Consider the following 23240-nt stretch of genomic DNA (forward strand, 5'->3'; position numbering starts at 1 on the left):
CAAAGACTGCAAGGGGCTCAGAAATTAAGATGAAAGTGTTCAGGCAGGTACCAGATACCTTTAACCCGATCCATGCAGCACTTATTTTCTTCCCAGGCTGAATACATATTTTCACAACAGAAAATTTGTGACAATCTAGAACTTTCTAACTATTGCCAAGTGGCAAAGGGAGTTAAATTTGGATTGGGTTTTGGGGTTAGAAGAGGGGGTTTTACCATCCCAGCAGTCAGGAAATTGCCATTACCTGTCAGCCCTGCAGAACCGTGTCCATCGGTAAGATCTATGGTGCACGCGCAGAGATGGCTTTGCTTTGCGTATACGTGGGACATACCAGAGGTAGATGCAAAGCGTATGTTGTGTGTTGTTGCTGTTATTATACAAACAAGTATATTATTATTGGTCCTATGGGAAGGCTGAGGCCTCCCTCAGTCCCTCCTGCTCCCAGTGCTTTGGGTCACAGCACAGAAGCAGACCTGCCTCTAGGCAGTCTCTTCCTGACTGCTAAGGTCGGGTGGCTGAAGCTGCCGATGCAAATTTGTTTATCTGCAAGGTGAGATAGCCACAAGGTAGAAACCAGCAGCGCTATGTTCTCTGTAGGGACCAGAAATAGCGTTTAATTCCTCAAGTTCCCTTGTGAGTCTGGTCCGTGGAGAGCACTAAGGACGGTTCAGTTCTTCAGTGCGGAGGAGCAATCAGATGCAAACAACCTACTTGATTCTTTTAAGAGCTGAGAAGCGATCAATAATGAAAATATTGAGGATCCTTTCACCTTGAATACTTAGGGTTTTGTTCAAAAGGGCAGAACAGATACACAGAGTATCCAGTGAAAGACAGAGCAAGTTATAAGAGGTGTGGCAGATCTTCCATGCGAGGGAAGGTTAAATTGATTAAGAGACAAATGAGAGGTGATACGCTAGTGGTATATAGGAGAGTGAATTGCCAGGAGAGGTCAGTCAGAGGATCCTATTTAGCCTTTCACATAAATCAAGAGCAAGTGGAGTGCTATACAATAATACTAAAAGCTAATGAATTTAAAAGTGATACAAGTAAAATATTTTCTTACATGGTGCATAATTAACCTGGGAAATTCATCAGACACCATTAAGACAAAGAGCCTAGCAGGATTAAAAATGGATAATAAGTGACAGAAACTACATAAAGATAGAACTGTATACAGGCTGTTCAGCCATTTACTTAAAACCATTTGCTGCCTGGGGCTGCAAAGAAACATCCCCTGTGGGAAAGCAAGACATAACGTTTGGACTTCTTGTACCTGTTTCACTGCTGAGGCTGAGCAATGCATCGGTCAAACCGCTTTCAATACGGTCACTCTCACTTTCCAGAGGGCACGCCTCCACCTGCCCAAAATCACGACCAGAAAACATTCAAAAAGCTTGTGAGCTGCTGCTGTGAAAGCTTCTGAGCTTTGAGACGGTATAGAAATCACCGGTGGGGAGATAGCCGCTCCTTTTTGCATCCCAGACCCGCAGCCAAGAAACTTATGGATAGGAGCCGAGCGTAGGAATTGTATTTTGACGCAGGCGGAGGAGAATCATGTGAAATTTATGAGTCTGTCTTTTATTAACTGAAACGTGCTCTAAAATGGTGGCGTTTTGTGGATAATTAATTGGCACGCATTCTGAACTTGCAGCGTTTTATGGTCCCTCTTAAACTTATTACACAAAGCTGTCAGCTTCTGAAGGTGTAAGATATCGCCCCAGCTTTTACAGGGTGCGCAAAGCTTTTTGGAGGTGCATGGACAGGCTGCTTTGCCGTGTGATGGCGCGTTTCCTGCACTTCTGAAGTATTTCTGAGGGTTTAAGAGTAAACTTCAGAAAGCCAGCAAACTTCACCACGGTTAAGAGTTTGGAAGGTAAATTTCTACCTATTCCTGTTTCCTTTCTGAGGCTACCCTACCCTTGATGAGCAGGGCTGAGTGCCTGTGACAACCCAAATACTGGATTATATGGGTGAATTCAGAGGAAGTAAGGGTGTAGAATATAAAGTTTCTATTACAAAAAAATAAAAATGGGGCTGAATAAAATGAGCATCAAAACGCAGTGTCCTCTTGTGACATGGCTGGCTCTGTGCCTCAGTTTCTGCCACAGCAGTGGTATTGCATCCCCAATTCTCATGTCTTGAGATTTGAGCGCAAATCTTAACTTCAGTATATGTCTTGAGGGAAAAACTGAAGTGAAGGCTCATGTTTTGTATCCAGTGTGCAACCAGATCTTTGTAACAGGGATCTATAAGGAAAAATGGGCATTAATTCAGGTATATTTGGAAGTACTCAATTGCTGAGTGTGAAAATAGCATGCAGTATGTGAGTAACGGTAGAGTATATTAATTTGTTGTGGTAACACAAGGTGAATTGGTACGAGGATGATTTTGCAGCTTTAGTAGCACCCTGTGAGCATTCCCTCGGTGAAGCCTACTGACCAACAAGGGCTTGAGCAGTGAAGGGTTTGGGTATGGCCCAGCCTCAGCAGGCCACTTGCTGGAGATTTTTCTTATGTGTTGCCCTTGGTCCTTAGGGAAAGGTTGATTTTTTTTTTATCCAAAGTGAGTGCTAGGGAAGGTTCCTATGTTCTGCAAAACGAGCATTGCCCTGGGCCCCGTGAATGCATCCTACAAAAACCAGGACTTGTGATTGAGACCTGCATCTGTGATTATGCTCAGCTTCCTTATGCTCCACGTTCCTTTCTGAAGCAGGAATGCGATGCAGGGGAACCTGCTGTGCTGTGATAATACGTGCATTCCCTGAGGCTTGTCTTTCAGCCTCTTCTGAGAATTAGCCATGTAAAATCTATACACTGCCTGATTACAGTGGTGATTGTGGTCCCAACTTACTTTCCTGCTTTCTTCCAAACTCTACCCATGGTCTATGTACTATGTAGGAGTTGATTAGCTGAACTTCTTGAGTGCCTTGGGCTGAATGGCAGCCTTTGGCTCTGTTGCAACATGGGGTGCTTAAAAAAACAGGCTGAATGTTACCTGCACTGCAGCTGTCCTAGCAGAGAATTAAAGAACTATTAAAATACATGTTGCTCTTAATATATTTAGGTATATATGTAAATAAAAAGAAGGATGAAAATTTGTTCAGGGCAGTTTACACATCCTCTTTTAGCTGTAACTCAGTCTGTCATTCTCATTGTTTGCTCAGAAATTCTATTTTGCAGTTGAATTTCTTGAGTTAAAAACTGACATTTTTTTCTTGCAAAAGTTTAAGATTCAATAAATTGGTTTTTTATTTTAACGAGAAATCTTTCTAGCTGGAAATGCCCTTTTCAGTTCCATTACAGATCTCTTTCTGGTGTCTCCTTTTGCTATAGTAATCCCAGTTACTACGACAGCTGTCTTTTCACACAAGTTTGAATAGAAGATACTCTGTATAGGGAGAAGAGGTAGATAAACACAGTGATTCTTGGACATATTTGTCTCTGCTGCATTCTCAGCCTTCGTTTTTCTGAGCATTTACCATTAACAGCGATAGCTCCTTGCTTAAGGTGTCTGTGGTCTTTCTCAAACTGCAGCTAGCTCCTGAAAAAAAGGTCTCCTGCAAGTCTAATTTTGACTCACTAAAAATTTAGCAAAGTTTGAGCAAAACTGCTACCAAGTCATAACAAATATTCTCAGAAGTAACAATTGGAGGAGCAATATGGTGGTGATATAGGCCCAGTGAATTGGTCATGCTGGACAGAGGCCAAACTTAGACACTTCTGGAATTTACGAATGTATGTGTCCAGCAACAAAAGAGAGCCTATCGGAGCCCCCGGCTGTGAGTTTGGTTAACAAAGAGCAAACTACCTGAGCAGGAGGAAAAAGAAACCTCACTGCAGTTCAGACTTACAAATAATTTTCTATTTTTCACTCTTACCATCTTTTGTCCGGCTGCTTTCTACCCTGAGGGGCTGGTGGCAGGAGCTGTGAGGTTCGCTTTTTGACTAATAGTTGCATCAGTATTTTTTCCCACTGATTTCATGTAGATATTAAAGAGAACAGTGAGAAGACTAGTCTCTTGGGGAAGGGAGCAGCTTGGTAGCAAGGCATGGCTATTCCTTTCTGTCGTCGGGATGAGAAAGGATATACATCTGCCATATGCCCCGGATGTATACGCTCCTCTGATGAGACCCACTTGTGTCCTCCCAGAACTGGCTACCCACTTATCAGGCTTCTATCTTTAACAAAGCATTTTGTAGAGAAATCAACACATTTGTACAGAATTCATCTAAGGCACTCTTCAAAAATGAAGAAAGGCTTATGTGTCCAAAAGTTTGCTTGATTTCCCCTCGTCCCCTCACCCAATCAGACCCAGCTGATCTTAGAAAGATATGGGTTCACTTCATGAGCCTTGTCTTGCTTATAAAAACAAGAAAAGAGGAGTCTACATGCTCCAAAGAAAGCTTACAAGAAGATTAATTAATTAATTAAGAATCTTTTCTTCTGAGTGCAACAGGATCCAAGTAACAAGTGAACTTTTCATTTCCAGTAATAGCAGAAATTACTTCAATAGCATGATTGTGAGCACCCGTGGGGCCATAATGTGAATGGCCTTTATTAAGGAATAGACTGAACTTCTGACTATCTTTCTTCCAGTCATTTCCACAGGCTATAAACAGCGCCTGGTTTGTTGCTATTAAAAGAGTCTAAAGACGACGATGCTGAAAAGCATTACTGTTTAAGTACTCATGGCTTGACATTAACATGAAAAATATTTTCTTGAAAGTAAAGTGGATTTGGGTTCTCCAGAACATTATAGTTTTGTTCAGAAATGATTATATTAAATATTTGTGATATGGGGTAGGTGTTATTTTGGTTTTGTGTTTTTAATTTTAATTACTAGTCACTACCCCTCTGTTTTGCTTGATTTTTTTCAGATATGTATGAAGTCAGAAAATATTTTGGGGCCAATTTTTGTTTTCTTGGTGTTAGTACCTGATGAAGAAGCCTGGTCTTAGTTAGTGATCAGGCCTCATTATATGTTTGTTTCCATAAATGACCGCTCTGAGGAGCAACCTTTTCTGAATAAGATTGTATTTTGCAAAATGATGCTAAGTAAAAACTAAAGTAATCCATGATCTGCTGAGGTGATATTGAAGACATATCTCTCATGCACAGCAGACCTATGCATTAATCCTATGTTTTGGGGTCTTTAATTGCTTTAAATATTTGCTTCTAGATCTGTGTTTCACACATCTTATTTACATGGTTTATTTTTCATTTTATGAACAAATCGATAACCAGACAGACTCTTTACCACACTGGATTAGTTTTATTTATTCTCTTTGAACTTGATTAAAAAGCTGTCAAACATAAGTCTACATTTTATCAGCAGAATACTTTTACAAAACAGGGTAGGAGATGTGTATAGCTGGAAACATACATTTCAAAATGAAACAATATTTGATATATTCTAGACAGTTACCCTTTTGTTTATCCATGACAACTGAAACTAACCATCAAATGCATAAATTGATTCAAGTCTAGCCAAGTAATCCTAAGGGCATATGAAAAGGCTTTTTTTTAAAGTTCTTTCTAGATGAATTTAATGTAGTTCACCAATAAAGCATCCTCAGGAGCACAATACAAATGCTACAGAACATGAGATAGCTGGGGAAAGCGGGCAGATGTACAGTGTGATGAAGAATCAAAATGGATGTTACATTAAAATGAGCAGTCATGCAATGTCTTCATTTCATGTACTGCGTTTAAGTAAAAATGCCAAAGTTCCAATTTTGTTTTTAATTTTTTTTAGGCACTGTTATGCAAATAGTGACATTCTCGTTTTGGTTATTTGGTGTTTGTTTGTTTGTTTTGTTTTGTTTTTTTTTAAATGTGTTTAAAAGTATTAAATGTAATCTTTTTGTGAACTCTGAGGGTAGGCAAATTGGTTATTCATCATGTCTTTAACTTTCAATATATATCAAAGAGAAAGGTAAATTATACTCAGATTAGCTACAAATGATCTGGTATCACTGTTTTAATTCATTGCTTTTAATATACATATCTTAATCCATTTTCCACAAATCTCCTCAATTATTATTTGTCTTTCTGTGCCATTGCATATGTTGGTAAACAGCATTTTCTATGGTCTTTGGCCATATGCTGTATGCTCAGCTTGCAAAAAAAGTGACACTTGGAGTGCTAGCATAATGAAACTCTCAAAGGGTTAATGCAGAATACATATAGGCAAATGTTGACAATATTTTTTATTCCAATGTTTGAAAATTAAACACAAAATCATCATTAAGTTTTCACAAAATGAGGCATCTGTCACTTGAAAGAAAAAGAAATATTTCAGAAATATGTTTACAGAAATGTAAAAATATTAGACATCAAGACAGATGTGAACGTTTTCAATAACAGGCCCTGTCTGTCAGTCTTCCTCAGAGCCGAAGATCTTGCTGTACTCACTCAACATAAGTTCAACTATCTGATTTTGGTACAGCATGTGGACTGCCATGTTCCCTGTCTCCTTTTCAGGTCTAAGGAGTGTTGGTCCAAACACAATTCCTAAGCTTTGTGTTGACATAAGATTCACGGATTCCTTGGCTGCTATCCTGTTGACGAAAGGAAAGAATTGGTTAAAAAAGAGGGATGTCAAAGGAGTCGCTGTTGCATTTGAAGTACATAGAGGCACTTTTTTACTGATCCTCCTAACAGGGACGTCTGTTTGGTTTAGTTATTAAAAAGAAAGAGAAGAGGGAGGAAAGAGACAACTTCTGCGAACCTGACAAATGAGGAAAGGAGAGTCACCCCCAGTCAGCAAGTTGTGCGTGGGGTGGAGGTCTAGAGCCCCATTCTTTTATATCGTATATATATATTAGTTACTGTGTGTGCTATAAAGGTATAATTTCCAATCTCCTACATTGAGATACCGAAAATAGGGATTGCTCTTTATGTTAAGGAATTGAGCATTTTGGTGTGAACAGTTTTGGTGGCTCCAGGGAGAAGCTTTCCTGCTTCTCTTAACGTGGTCTCCAGCACTGAAAGAGTTGGGAAACAAAAAAAAAAAGCCCCTTAATATAAAGCTCATATAAAACACGTTCCTTCTGCTAATTTAAATCCAATAAAGTTAGCATGGTCTGAAATGGATTGTGAAATTTATATAACTAAAGACTTTTGCATGCCTTATCCTGACACAAAGTTTCTTGAAAGACACTGAGACCACATACCTTAATGAGATGACTTAGAAAATAATGGTAAGGATTATAACCTTTGATATCTTTATTACCCACAAAATTACAAGAGGAGGACTATTATTATTAAAAGTTGATCTTATGTCTGTACTAAGACTTAATATTCTTGTGGAAATGACATTAAGGATGGAGAAGTCTGGTCTAAGAACAATGTAGGTTTAATGGATGGAGTTTAGGTAGGCAGTTTCGCATAAATCTCTGCAGCGGTGAGTACAAACTAAGTAGAAATCCATTTCCCTCAACCCTACAGAACATATAATATTTCCTAGGTTTGAAAGACTATTAATGAAAATACATATTTGCCAAATAAATTGCACAACTCTACCAAGAAATGTGAACTAAATGTGACTTTAATATGTAAATGTTTGAATTTACGGATGCATCCTTAACCTGTTAGTTTCAACTTAAATATTCAAAGTAGACTGATGAAGCTGGGTTCTGCTTTTTCCCCCTCTTATTGTCACTCATTTACTTTTTTAAAATTGAGGCAATAATTTAAAAATCATCACAGCTGTCTCTGTTTTCTCGTACCTGTTGTTGAATTTACAGCAAGCTACACTATAAGTGAAGAAACTTCATGAGACTTAATGGCTTTAGTCACTTAAAAAAAAAAAGGTTTCTTTCATGTTAGTGGGTGGGTCACACAGCAAAGAGCATCATCTTGTGGATTTCTGCCAATCTTGTCGTTTACCACATTCCTTGAACATCAACACTTGGGTTTTTTCCCATATATAAATAGGAAGCATTACTTAGTTCTGGCTCATGCTTGTAACCGTGGTGTCCATTCCACAAAACGCTCTCCATATGGCATTAATCAGATTGGCTTAAAATATAGCATCTTTATTATAATTAAAAAAAAATAATCTATTTCCTCTGTGGTAATATTAACATATCATTTCTTCTCTTAGGAGTTCGGAAAGTCTTAAAAGTTAGTCATTTTGTTGCCAAATGACTGTGTGGGCAACTGATGGACATCACACATCTTTATCACAATTAAAAATGTTTGTTGCAGAGGTGATGAGGTGGTTTTGCTTAATGCCACTTATGCAGAAGCACATACATCAAGCTTGGGGCCTCCCTGTGAGAAAGACTTGATGTCTGTTGAGCTTGTTACATAGTAGAAGCTGGAAACCTTGTGAAGCATTTGCAGATGACATCAGCATGGCTAGAGATGATAATTCACCAGGGGTAAAAAACCATGTTCATGAGCTGTATCTTGTGTAACTTTAGAGATCATCAATTTAGCATCAGCCAATGGCTTTGCAATGAAGTGGTGTTGATAACGGACAGCATTAATGAAGCTGGAGGAGAAACACCTTGCAGGGAGAAGGAGGCAGTGGACCATGCATGAACATGGTCAGGATGAACAGCGGTGACAGAGTTCAATTTACTGAAGGGAGGGGAGGGTACTGACTTCCTTGATCTGAAAAATTTGGAGCAAGATGTCGAGATCGTATGTTTCTGATGTGGACACAGAAAATGGATGGCCAACCCCTCTGTCTTGTTTGCCATCTTTCTGAAGCAGAATACTTCTCCTTGTTTTTCCTGGAGATGCCATCCTGCATGCAAAGTCCTGTTTGAGTCCAGGCATTGCCAACACATGGTCTGCAGCCACTCAGCTCTCAGGAGGCGAGGGTATGGCAGGAAGCGAAGGGAGGATGCATATGGTGTGCATTGGCGATGGAGAGGAATCGGCTATCTGTTGTGGTTCATCGATATAGAATGTGGCACTAAGAACATCCGCATATATTTAGGACCCCTAAGATTAATGCTAGAATAATAATTCTTGTATTGATAAAATGTCTTGGAAATTCTTGATATTTTCTATCTATTCACGCAGTTGTATGTGTTTTGATGACCATAATAACAAAAAACTATAAACCAAGCAAACTTGGAAACATGGTAAGACTGAGTAGTTAAATAATCTGTGATAAAATGCAGCTACTGGAGGGAAAGAAGGAAGGAATTCATTTCAGCTTGAATAAAATAATTATGTTTAGGACCTTATGCCTTTTTAAATTACAAATATTTACCAATGAAATTCTATAACTAATATTTTTTTCATCTGTCCATAAGAGAAAAGGTCAAAGCAAACCAGAAACAAATATGCACACTTAATGCTATTACTGGACCTGCTAAGTGAAAATTCTTTTTTTGGCAAGAAAAAGAGCAGAAAGAGTGATACACCATTTACAACATAAAAAGTGAAAGCAAATGCCAGAGCTACTTTTTGTCAAGCCCGAATGAAAGGCGCAATGATCCATCAATTTAAGATTTTTTTAGAAACAATCTATAATCTGGTGCCGCAGATGTTGGAACCACAACAAGAAATTGCTGGGCGTTATGCTGTGCAATATTTTTATTTTTTTTTCTCCCCCCAAATAAGTGAGGTTCAAGAATGGTTTCAGTCCTTTAAGATCACAAGTCAGGAGATATACAGGAAATACAGTTCTCATTATTAAGAGTAATGAAATTAATCATGTATTAGAACAGTAGAAGTGCCTGATAGGAGGGCTCTAGTGTCAATGGCAGATATATAAGCAAAAATACTGGGAATTTATGCTTTGGCTGTTGCCAAGGCAACCGTAAGCTGGAAAACGTGTGACTGAGAGCAGGGCAACTCTACAGCTAAGAGGGTCATTGTATGGTGAGTTTGGCTCTCTAGTTCCATTAAACCTACACTTTTCAAACTCTCTAAATAAAATCATTATTAATTTTGACATTCAGAAAGCACACTGGATTATTGCTTCAAACACACTAGGTGTTAGGAAATGTTCTTCATCCATTTTTACTCCGTAGTAACTGCTAAGGAGGGGAAAGCATTTCAACAGTGACTCTGATTCCTCATTTTAATGTTCCTACTGCACATAAAATATTAGAGAGAGAAGTCAGCGTACTTCAGGAGGAAACCCCCATTGGAAAGGGCACAGTTTTACCATCAGCTGGAGAGTGTTTGAGGGTAGGGCTGTCCTCTGCTAGCTGCATTGAGAACTACTCAGTCTTGCTTTCTTAGCCTTTTCCAGCCCATGAAGATTTAAGTTTCTTTAAGGTCAGAGGCACTTCTACCCTTAGCAAAACTGGTTTTAACCATGCCTGGTACTCTCTTAGTCTTTTAAATGATATCTAAGGGTAACTTTTCAATAAGACAATCCTGCTGCTCTTCCACGAATTGCTAATGTAGACTATGACTGATGTGCAACATGTACAAAATGAGGGGATCAGAAGAGTAAGAATGGGTCACCTGGTAAAATATTATGGGCCAGAATGGCAGGTGTAGGAAATGCCATCCTCTGAATTCAGTAGAGGACCAAAGGATGCAAGTAGGTTTTGATCTTATCAGAATCCTGTCCACCAGCATTATGCACAATATTTTATTTAACTAGGGAAGTCACTGCCACGAGAGACAGAAACCAAGATCTAAACAGAGCGCAAGAAAAATTAAAGATGCCTGGGAATAAAGAAAACCCCAGAAAGGTGAAAAAAAAGACCTATTTGTGACATCTGTCCTCTTGGTATAACTAACCTTACAGAGTTAGGAACCAACTCCTGTCTAAGTGGATTATTCCATGGCAGCCCATTTGAGTGCTAGCGACCACTGTCATGGCCAGAGCTGCTCATCCTGACGGACAACGGGGCTGATTTGATGTGTAAGTTCCTATGAACTGCCTTAATGGGTCAAAGTCTGCACATCCCATCGATTCACTTTACCAATAAGTATCCTCAAATTACCCAATATCTGTTTCCTATACATACTCAGGCATATGCAAATGTAATGTTTTAGCTTAAGTACTCGGCCCTGGGAATGGCTCAGCTGCCTTCAGCATACCTCAACTCTAACGCTGTTAACAGACATTTTCACTGCACCGTTATGGGCCAGGTTTTATGCGGGAGTTTTCTGACTTTTGCTATTGCAGGGCTCCCAATCAATTTGAACGTGTTAAAATTTGACTGTTATGATGAACAGTTTGTAGCTCAACATTTTATGCTCCTCTCCTTCCCAAAGGCTGGTTCATAGGAGTTAAAAAATAACAGGTATTAGGTACTTTACTTTAGTGACAAGACATTTGGGAAGGAATCATCCAACCTTGAAATAAAATCTTTATTGAAAGCAATTCTACTTCCATGCCAGTCAGATACATTGTATGATCAGAAGAGGTGTCCCAGGGGAAAGCTCAGCGCAGTAGACAAGGTTGATTACTTGGACCTCCTGTCAGTTCTTAACTCATTGACAATGGCTGAGACATTCAGTACAACTTTGTTTTCTTTATTTGGAAGTAAAGTTAATATACTTACCTTAACTGTGCCAAATGTACTGGAAAATAACCTGATAATAAAACGTACCATCCTACGAAGTGATAATGTCTGTGTGTGTATGAGCACATTTTGGCAGGGCTTTTGCAGATGGGTTTTTCAGTGTTAGGAAGGAAGCACAAGTACGAAACGATGCACAGATAAACTATCGGGTTTCTTCTGAATGTATTTCCTTTCCGTTTAAGGCCTGTTACATACTTTCCTGAGATACAGCATATTACTGCAACATCATTTTCTGATGTAAACTTAGTTCAGTTCAGCTATAGTAGTTATTCTTCAGGAAGAACTTAAGTGGTTTTGGGTACAAAAAAAGACAACTGAACTACAAAGTTTGGCTTTGAGAGTCCTCTTAAAACACAAATAGGTGTCCTTCTATAGCAGGTCAAAGCCTTGCAGAGATATCCATATCCAGCTGGATATACCAGCTTAGGACAGGCAGCAAAATGTGCCCACTGTGGAGGAAGGGTGCAGGGCGTGTGCGCTGCTTAACCCCATCTTGAGAGACTGACAGAAATAATCAGTGGTAAGTGAGCCCCTGATACCATAAGCTCTATTTGTGTAAATTGTTCAATTCATTGCACTGCAACGTAGATAAATTTAAAATTTAGTAATAATTTGGGATTCTTGATATTTTATGAATGCAAACTAAACCTCATTATTATTTATGTACTGGCTTTACAGATGATTTGCTCAGTTGCATTACAGTGGTATTCACCAGCTGATGAAGCAAAGCAAATGCAAACATTATCAGTTGAATCCCCAGCTTGTTATTTGTGAAATCTGTATACCGTGTTGGTGGGGGGAGCTTTGTGCGTATGCAGCTACAACCCAAGGTTTATGCTTATAGAGGAGCTCCTAAACACTACAGCTTCTGTCTTTTTCAAGATGTGATCACAGTGGACTCATACAGTTTTAAGCTACTTTCTTTTGCCTGTGCAAAATGCGAAGGTACTTTAAATTCCTCTTTGCTCCATAGGTTGGATTTGAAACAATAGCTATCCAAGACTGGTAATAGAGCAAGCAGGTCATGGTGTATGATATGTTACGAGAGGGGTCAGAAATAGTTCAGACATACTTAAGAGCTTGCTTCTGCTGAAAATAGCCTCCATGGCTCCTGGCCTACAGAAACTCCATAGGCTTCCTGTGCTCTGCAGCTGTGGGTTCATATTACAGCTCTTTGGGAAAAATCCCTTCTCTTCAGTTGCTCTGGGACACAAGAACAAGCACTTGATGCTGTCTTCTTCTGCAGACTAGCCTTTAAATCTGACTGTTGGATGGCTATATATAGTACCTGGACAGCTGACAGGGACCTGGTGGAGAATGGGCTTCCTCAGGGGATCCCCCACGTATCTCGCAGCATGAGCCCTTCCCTGGATGAACTGCCTTGGAGTCTAGCCCTAAATGAAAATAATAACTAAACTAACGCTGAATGTCGTTTCACAGTTGGCCGAATAGACTCCGAAAGGCTGAAGAAAGGCATTTATTCTGGCTTAGCCTGCTTTAATAAGAGAAATAAGTTCAAAATAAAATCTTCTCAACATTGGGTAAACTTTGCTACCTGTATGACATCCTTTCTGAAGAGCACGTGTGCTCTTGCCTTTGCACACACCCCACGTAGTGCCTGTCTTGTAGGGAAAGTCTTCATTTTCCAGGTGACTGAGGCCAAGATGTAAAAGCACATTTAGATATCTAAAGGGACTCAGGCCTCTACAGGGGTTGCATTTAAGAATGTGCTTTGGAGAAGTCCTGCTTGCTCTTCTGCACAAGAGGAGCTGTGCTCCTGCCTCCGCCGTCAGCTGTGGCTATATGAAAAGAGCAGGGTAACGTGGTATCTGCTCCTCAGCCTTGTGATCCTGTCTTTTTTCTGGCCATTTCCTATGTTAGAGGAGCTCCAAAGGCAGAGGGTGCACACCGGTATCCCGGCATGGCATGGACAGCAAGGGCAGGAGTTCATCTCCACGCTGTGCTGGCTCTGCTGAAGAGCCCACTGTGGGCAGAGGCTCAGGTCCTGCTCCCCCAAACCATGTTGTGTCAAAAAAGTTGATCCAAAATCTTTTCATAAAATCTTCTCTATTACTGCAAAAGTTCCAGGTCTCCCTTTTGGAAAACTGATCCAGCTGGGTGACCTGCTAAGTTCTTCCATTTAGTGACAACCAGCACTCTGTCCTCCCAGTTTGGCTTCTTTTGTAATTTTTTTTGGTGTCTGAATGCAAGCTGGTTCTCACTAATATTCATAAGACCGGTGTACTGGGTTTGCATGGCAAGGTTTTGGTAGTGGGGGGGCTACAGAGATGGCTACTGTGAGAAGCTGCTAGAAGCTTCCCCCATGTCTGATAGAGCCAATGCCAGCCGGCTCCAAGACGGACCCGCCGCTGGCCAAGATCAAGCCAATCAGCAACGGTGGTAGTGTCTCTGAGATAACGCAGTTAAGAAGCAAAAAAACCCCAAAAACAAACCACCAGGAGCAATTGCAGCCAGAGAGAGGAGTGAGAAGATGCGAGAGGAACAACTCTGCAGACACCAAGGTCAGTGCAGAAGGAGGGAGAGGAGGTGCTCCAGGAGCCAGAGCAGAGATTTCCCTGCAGCTTGTGGAGAAGACCATCATGAGGCAGGTTGTCCCCCTCCAGCCCATGGAGGATGACAGGGAGCAGAGATTCCACATGCAGCCCATGGAGGGACCCTGAAGGAGGCTGTGACCCCATGGGAAGCTCACACTGGAGCAGGTTTGCTGGCAGGACTTGTGACCCCGTGGGGGACCCACGCTGGAGCAGTCTGCTCCTGAAGGTCTGCACCCCATGGGAGGGACCCACGCTGGAGCAGTTGGTGAAGAACTGCAGCCCATGGGAAGGACTCACACTGGAGAAGTTGGTGGAGGACTGTCTCCCGTGGGAGGGCCCCCAGGCCGGAGCAGGGGCAGAGTGTGAGGAGTCCTCCCCCCAAGGAGGAAGGATCTGGCAGAGACACCGTGTGATGAACTGACCACAACCCCCATTCCCCGTCCCCCTGTGCCGCTGGGGGGAGGAGGGAGAGAAATGGGGAGTGAAGTTGGGCCCAGAAAGAAGGGAGGGGTGGGGGGAGGTGTTTTAAGGTTTGGTTTTAGTTCTCATTGCTCTACTCTGTTTTGCTTGGTAACAAATTAAATTACTTTTTCCTAAGTTGAGTCCATTTTGCCCGTGATGGTAATGGGTGAGTGATCTCTCCCTGCCCTTATCTCGACCCACGAGCCTTTCGTTATATTTTCTCTCCCCTGTACAGCTAAGGGCAGTGATGGAGCAGCTTTGGGGGGCACCTGGCCTCCAGCCTGCATCAACCCACCACAACCGGGGGGAGGAGGAGATCTGGCTGGTCCATGTTATCACAGTGCGAGTTGCTATCGAGCCTGCAGATTGCCTGTTCGGGGACAGCCAGTTGGTAAGAGTCAGCGGAAGACCACAAACTTCCTTAAGGAGCATCTCGGACTCCTCTGGCTGTGGCTCTGTGCACAAGGCATTCATTTTTGCCTTCTCTAACAGCCCTGTAACAGCACATATATCTCAAACAGCAGCGAACCCCTCTTCAAAAGCCACGCTCCCACTGCAAGCACGAGTCTTTCCTTGGGGAGAGGATGGGAGAGAACAAAACCACCCGTGACAGATGTTAGGCAGATGCTAATGCACTTCTTAGAGGTGTTTGGATAGTAGAGTGATAAAGGTAGTGTGAGACTACATAGGATAATATATGTTCAGATGGAGATGTAACACATAGACCCCCTTAACTCTATTTTTGGCTGGTGGTGTAACTTTTTTTTTTTTTTTAATTCTATTTCTGACACTTTTTCTGCAGAACAACCAGCTTATTGTCAAGACCAACCTGTCAGAGTTCCTGGATCTGTACGCTTTTGTGGCCTGTGTGGCTCTGAAGGCAACAGATAGTTTTACATGAATAAAGCTCTAACTTTTTAAATTGCTTAAATATTTTCATTCAAGAATGCCTGAAGCTACATTTCCTTGTAACATTAAAAATAAAAAGCAGTTAGTAACAATCTCTCTTAAATCAAGAATTGTAAATATAGAACCTTTATCATCAGCACAGCACATCCAAAAATGTCTTTGTAAAATAAATCAAATTATATGAGTTAATTGATTCCAGGCAACATCAGCAACTGCAGGTGGAAACTGAATAACAGGATGTTTATTAATGAAGGACTATTAATCAAAATTGACAATATAAATTCCTGTTTCTTTTATTTGAATTCTACCTGCAAAATCCATGGACATACTTGCTGAATTTTTAAATAAAAATTCAAAAGTAAAGAAAACGCTAACACTTGGGATTTTAGCTTTATATGTAGGGCTATTTGTTTAAACAGCAAAAGGATATCCTAAATCCAATTTGACAGGCAATGCCAAAGATGCCAGTGGTAATTAATTAGCACTTAATTTAGACCACAGAACAACAGGATGTGGAATTGGTGCTCAGTGCCATTTCCCCTTAGGCTTCATCTCATGAGGGTCAGGAGTATGGCTGTTGCATTGAAGGTCAGTAAATAAATTGGGGGAACACATTGACACTGGACATTTCATGATAGATATCCTTCACCCTTATTACTGCCTCTGGCTATCGCTGATGAGAAAAGGACTGCAATTGTTCTGTGAAGAATGCTGTACACAGGCTTGATTCGAGCAAGGTAGCGTCTGAACTCACGCGTCGTACAGTAGCGGTGCCGGATGCTTCCTACGGGTAGAGAGCTGCCTCTACTGTGTATCTGGGCTGGAAGTAAGCTTCCAACTGTAGCGTAGAAAGCTTGAGGAACTCTGACAGGGGAGGAAATTCACTTAAAAGAAGTCCTTAAGTTTGCTAGATTTGCGAGCTTAGCTTTAGATTAAGCATAATTAAAATCAATGGAAGATTTTAAAGTGAGGTTAGAAACTAGGTCAGCGAGGGAAAAAACACATTTCCTTATTATCCTCTTGTATATTTGGTATTCCTCCATAAAGCTCAAGGTTCTTAATAAAGGTGGATTAATGTTATTAACAGCATTGTTTCCTGGTGGGGACACCGAGGCTTTGACATGCTCGGTGATGGACAAACAAAAAGTACGTGACAAAGAAGCCACCCGTTCCGCGGGTAACCCGGCTGGTTTTTAACTCAGAGAAAGAAGCCGCCCTCCTACAACGCACCCAAAGCAGCGGGTGCACAGAAAGCGCACAGGACACCCCATGGGGCCTTGTTCACAGATGCACATAAATGACATGCTTTGGTTCCGATTTACTGGTAAGAAAAATAGAAAGATGATGCGACTCAGTATTATAACATAACCCCCCTCCTCCCAGAAAACTTTGTGTCTCTGCCAGCCACGACTGTGCTCTTTCTTCTGGTAATCTCTGCCCATCTTTCAAAAGAGCGGCTCAGGTGGAAGGATGTCAGCCCTGGCACCGATGCTCAGCGAGGTTACAGCTTTCTGAAATCGCTTTTTATAAACCATACCCCACTATGCTTAAGTAGTCCAGTTCCACCATGGCTCGCGGGATGATGAACAATGTGAACTTCAGCAGTTACAGCAGGGAAATTCTTATTGCAAATCCTAGATGTACTCCACTAGCACATTTTATCCCCTTGGTCCCCAGAAGGGCTGTCTGCATTGCTACGTCAGGAAAACACTGAGTTAGACAGCACTCCGTGCTCAGAAAATGTATTTTGGAAGCCCCAGGTTAACAGTTATTTTAACTTTCACTTCATCACACCCTTGGCAGCATCTGTCTCCACACTGAGTGAGATTTTGATTACTGTTAAAGTCACTGACAAAACTCCCAGCGACTGGGAGCCAGAATGGAGTCAGAATTTCACCTTACATAGGCTTAACTTTTCTCATTTTGGATGATGTCTACTTTTACTAAGTGGAATTACTGCTTTTGACTGTGTTCAATCTGTAACCTCTTGCAGCTTTCAATTATAGCCCTTTTGTGCTACGGTAATCCGGTTGACAGCAAATAACTCGGTTCTGGATAGGACAGGTTTACTTTCCGACTTAAAGCCCCAAAGTGGCAATTGACTGGGATTTCAACCTGGGATGCTGAACTGTAGACAACCTGCTCAGAAATGCATCTTTGCCTGTGAGTCTAGAGCTTCTCGTGAAAAAACTTAAGTTTCACTAACAATGCATTGCTTTTGTCCAGCATCACAAATAAATTATTCAGTTTTGTGAGACAACTAGTAATTTTTGGTGTTGAAATCAGAGAATGTAGCAAAGAATTCCACGAAAGTCAGGGAACAAACTCTTGCCAAAGTTTTCCTTCTCTGTGAGCTCCTAAATATATATATATATATATATAAAAAATTACTTCATAAATTGTTTTGTTTCAAATCTTTTTAAATGATGAAAAATTTCTGAATTTTGGCCTATTAATTGCCCCCAGTATAAAATCTCCATTTTTTAACCTATATTATCACCATCTTGTTGTTTAAAATGAAAGTCTTTTCACAGTGGTCTGCTCAGGAGAGATGATATTATATGGGATCTGACCTCAACCAGGATTCCTACTCTTTCAGGTTCAGTTCTGAGCTCTCCACAAGCTACTATTGCAATATATATGCACTGCATTTGTATCAGATTTGAAAGATGCTTTAACATGCCTCCCAGCGTCACGATTGTTTCAGCCCTGATATTGAACGTGAGTAGGATGAACGTATCTCTTAAATGTACTAGTGAATATGTGCCATGAGTCTTTGATTCCTTTAAACTTATTTACATTTTGCTTGCCCTTGAGCAATGAATTTACTATGTCAGCATTGTCTTTTCTACTTACACTTTGTCTGTCTTGTCTGCTCACCTTAGCTTGATGTTTATTTTTTGTGCACGTGTATAGTCCATTGCACTAAATGCACGAACTGCCTGGAGTGGAGGATTTGCCATATATTGTGTCGTTCTAAGATGCACCCTTTGTAGTACTGCAAGTTCCGCAATATTTTTCCTAGTTTTAAACTAGCTTTGGATTTCCTCGTTAGTTCCTTTTAAAGTCAATTACCCATTCACACATGTACTGGTCTCAGATGACTGTGGTCTAACTGCCTTAGACATTTTACAAAAGTCTTTATTCTCTATAGAAGCAGCTCTACCTCTCTCAGTAGTTGTGTTTCTTTCATCTTTGAAGCTTCAGGTGACCAGACTTGCCAATATCTGCTTTTGTCTGACCCTGATCAACATCCACAGTTAGAAAAACTGGTGAGAAAACATACACAAGTCTCTTAGACCTCCCAACCAAACTCATGTTCAACAGATATCGAAGGATTTAGGACCAACTTGTACAACCTTGCTGTTGATATCAAGGCATACTCATCAGTCCTGGGACAGCTCATTCACTAAGTGGCTTCCAGGATACAGAATTGGTCAGCCATAGTGTCATTGAGTAAAATACCTCAATGCACCTAACAGAGATCCCGAGAAGTATTTCTGATAGCGCCCACCTGCCAAATGGGTCTGTCCCTGTATGGCCTTGCCCCTTGACGTTATCTGCAGACCTGCTGATCTTGCAGATGAAGCTGAAATGCCTTGTATATGGTTTTTTTCATTGCCTTGAGCTCCAGAAGACCACTGACACTGCACGGTCTGGCCCTCAGATAAGACTAAATTCAGGACATTGTTTTGTAGGATCCATGTTGCTGCATGGATCTTCCTCTACAGCAGAAAATCTCTAACCTGAAGTGAATGGCTGTAAATGGATTTATAAGCTGACAAAGTGCCTCCTTAGGAAACAAATATTGTAGTTTCACGAGGCAAAGCTGTATAAACTTAATTTAATAGGAAGAGTAACATGGAAACCTATTAGGATGTAACCCAGAAAGGTTCAGTTCCTCATCATAGTGGTCAAGTGAGATTCAAAACATATTCATCAAGGTTTGAAATTTGCCCTGAGATAGAAATCTCGGGGCTGACACGGAGTCCATAGCAGCTGCAATGACTTCCATGCAGCAGATGCTCTGAAAGAATGGAAAACTCATTCTTTTGTTGACATTTTTATGAGACAGTTACCCATATATGGAAACATATCTGGGTTGTCCTGGAATGTGGTCTTAAGTTGCCTGCTACTACTACTGCCACAGCCCTACTGGAGACCCTCTCTGGTCTGAAAGTTTGAATACAGACACACTGATGTTTGCAGTAAACTTTACCTACTAGAAAGCTTCCGTATGCTATAGGGTTGTCCTATATGCTATACGCTATGGGGCACTACTCCAAGATTGCTGATAGTGTTTGGGGAAGGCCTGGAGTTGGCAGTGTGGACAGCAATGATTGGGGAAGTGGGAGCAGTTTGAAGGCAGATGAAGTGTTATCCTGTGGTGGTTTGGTGAGGCTGAGTCTAGTGCTGACACAGAGAACATGGTGTGAAAAGTTTGCACTTTGTCCATGAAGGTGCTAGGAGGGCTGCAGGAGAGGGATTAGTGGGATCTGTAAAAAATACAGAACTTCTCTGAATTCCCTTTTCTTGGCTCATCTCCATGGAAAGGGGTTTTCTTTTAGAAGACCACAGCAAAGCTCTGGAGAGGATGTGGCAGCGCTGTCTAACAGCGGGGCTGAGATGGGTGTAGAAACCCTTGACTTAGAGGAGGTAACCAGTTGCATCTTGTGGACCAGAGGAGGAGGCAAGTTGTCGTATGCTTGGCTGGAGCTAGCCGCTCCACAGATTTATGATTTTACATTGCACCATAATGCGTAATGTACCAAGAGATAAATATTTTCCATTCAGCAACATCTTGCTGTATTTTAATCTAACTCTATAATTTTAATTATAAAGTGAACATAACCTGTATCAAATTATGATTTTGTTAACATATTGAATGAGGACAAGAAAAATAAATACCAGATTTTATACTGTACAGGCACATGAAGGTATAGTAAAAAAATCTGGTTTCCTTGACCACATTGTCATAATATGCATATATAACTGCTTATTGAATCCAGGCTGTGTAGACAACAGAAAGAACACTGGCTCCATACCATCACAATGCATGCCCACAACAAAGAGGAGGAAAGAACAGGCTCTTTCATTGTGTGTTTCTAAGTATTACCAACATAAGGGCTAAAAACATTACCTCGGTCTGAAGTGTATCTATATATCCATGCATAAGTTATTAACTGGGCTCCCTGAGCACAGTTGCTGAAAATATTAATATATTCAAATTATATTCTAGCTACTGCAAAAACAGTAGATCAGAAAAATGTATTAAAATCTCTTCAGACAAAAGGAGTCATGTTATTTATAAAGTTCCTCCCCCCTCCCTTACTGGAACACAAACCTTCATTGTATATAATATATGAGAACGCAAGATGATCCTTAGATGTCAAAATGTGGCTTAAAGTTTGAATGTAATCATAAAACAGCGACTCTAATGCTTGCCATAAACAAATTGTCACTGGCATTATGTAACTTAGACTATTCACAAAATATAAAAGATGGGAAGAATAAAAGGTGGCTGCCAAGCACCGTGGGCCAAATCCGAAGGTTGTGCCAAATTGTGCTAGTGGACTGGGAATGCAGACCCAGCGTGCAATTTGGGTTTGCACTCCCCAGTGCTCAGGCTGCTCCTGTGGCTTAAACTAGAGTAAGATAAAAGGCTTTTTTTTTTTTTTTTTTTTAAGTTTGTCAGGCAAAGGCTTAGACTGTAAGGCAAGAAAGCAGCAACCACTGGCTTCTGCTGCACACACACCCCCCCCCCCCCCGGCTCGTTCTTTCTGGGAGATGGGAAAGTGGGATAAAAGTTGCCTTATTTTCGCAGGATGTGTTTTGGTATGGAGTGGCCTTGTAGGACACAACAGGCACAGTGAGATTGCACCAGCAGTGCAGCCCAGAAGGGAAGCATCACTCTCAAACTGGGTCGTCCTGAATTTTTCAGATTATCCAACATGCAGGGTACCGCCTCATTGGGCTGAGACCCTGCTCTTTACTCGGACTCGTTAAGAAAGCTGGCAGAGTGGGTTAACAACAGAAGACCATACATCAAGGCTGAAGGACTTGTCTGTGAACAACAACTAATCATTCATAGATACTTCCCTTTAGTCTGGGCTTCAGGAGTAGTGTATAGCTGATAATACACGCACTGCAAAGATTTGAATTGCAGGTAATGGTTGCATTAGGGCCCTTTATCAGAGACAACGACCACACTAGGTGGCTGTCTACTCCCCCTTTCCCCCTCTCCTTCCTTTTAAAAGTAAAATGACATTTTTTTCACAGCCTGAAATAATTGTTCAAGCAGAGATACTGGTTTAACTCATTCTGAATTATTAGTGGAAAAGTGGGTCTCAGAAGTATGTTACATCTGAAATATTTTTCGTCACTTGAACATGTGCCGTCCAGAACTGGCCCTATTCTACCAGTCGCTGGGAACAAACACTTCGCATTCACAGATGCTCCTAATTTGGTGTGGTTTGGAGTGTAATTTAGATCAAACGTATCCATGTAAATGAGTCAGGGTTTCTTAATTAGGTGCCTCTAAAGAAAAAACTTGGACCACATGAGTAGGTGTGGGTGTGGTGCCCACAGTACTGGAATCTTTCCTATAGATGAAGCTGAGTTTTGTTCAGGCATACTGTAGGTTTTTCTTTCCTTTTTTTTTTTTTTTTTTTTTTTCTTTTTTTCTAAAGCACAATAATAAATCTGCAGATGGCATAGACATAAAGACGCTACTTCAGAGGAGCTGTCTAAAACACTGTCTCTTTGGCAAATGCCTTAAAGTAGGTCATTCTGCTGTGATTTAGGTTTATATTTCATTGCCAGCTTTTTGTTCCCATTACAAGTAGGGTACATTCCAGTCCACAGATTTGATCTTAATTTTTTTTTTCCAGATTGGTTTTTATTTACAAGAATTTCTAGATCTTCCTAAGGAAATGGCCAATACCCTCTCAGAAGTACTAATCATGCACTTGACTGCAAAAAGAGATGTATGAAGGTGATAACCTGCAAATGTTGGAATGTAAAATGCCATTCTCTGGAAGCAAAAAACGTATTGATTCTCTTAACATGGTGATTGAAATGATTGTTGCATCTTTTGCAATGTGTGAAAAATGATTTGATCTAATGTCATTTCAGAAGTCTCACAGAGCAGGGCCATCCGTTGCTCTAGTTGTTCAGGTATTTGCTTTTTCTTTTTACATATTTACCACTGAAGAGCAGGTATTTTATAGCTTGTAAAAAAAAAAAAAAATAGAAAATCATCAAGGGCTGTTTTCCCATCAAAGTGCTGGGGGATTTACATGCCAAACTCCCACTAGCCTTAATGAATTACCTGCATAAATTCCCTTTCAATCGATAGTAGAATAGATCCTATTGTGTTATATTAATTATTTTCTGCAGAACACTGACATTTTGGCATTGAAGTCTTTTTTGTTTTGTTTTGTTTTTAAATTCCAATGAATATCTTAAGAAATTTCAAGCCTATTATTTATTTTACAGCCTCATTCTGAGAAAAATCCTGTATCTTTAGTCAGAAAAACGAAAAGCATTGCAATTTACCCTTTGATGACCTAGTCCTGGACATTAATGTGTTAGGGCCCAATGTCCCAAAATAGTAAAACAAAAAAAAAAAAAAAAAAAGGAGGAAAAAAGCGGTTTTGTAATGAATTGAGCATTCTTAATTTTCACCAACAAAAAACATTTGAGTTGAAAAGAACACTAACCCCAAGCAATATTAAGAGGTTACAAAATCACATAAATTAACTCCGCCAGTGATATTTTACTAAAGCTTATGCGAGTGCAA

At 40.6% G+C, this 23240-nt stretch overlaps 1 protein-coding gene across 2 annotated transcripts in view; it reads right to left on the reverse strand.

Moving 5' to 3' along the window:
- Positions 1-5256: 5256 nt before the first annotated feature.
- ARHGAP15 (Rho GTPase activating protein 15) overlaps positions 5257-23240 on the reverse strand; it is a 333198-nt gene continuing 315214 nt past the window's right edge. For both annotated transcript variants that reach the window (XM_054830636.1, XM_054830637.1), the window contains one exon: positions 5257-6560. In XM_054830636.1, coding sequence (XP_054686611.1) covers positions 6377-6560 — 184 coding nt within the window. In that variant the 3' untranslated portion in view covers positions 5257-6376. The remainder of the gene's footprint in view (positions 6561-23240) is intronic.

Source organism: Grus americana, chromosome 6, assembly GCF_028858705.1.
Source record: "Grus americana isolate bGruAme1 chromosome 6, bGruAme1.mat, whole genome shotgun sequence".
Lineage (NCBI taxonomy): Eukaryota > Metazoa > Chordata > Aves > Gruiformes > Gruidae > Grus > Grus americana.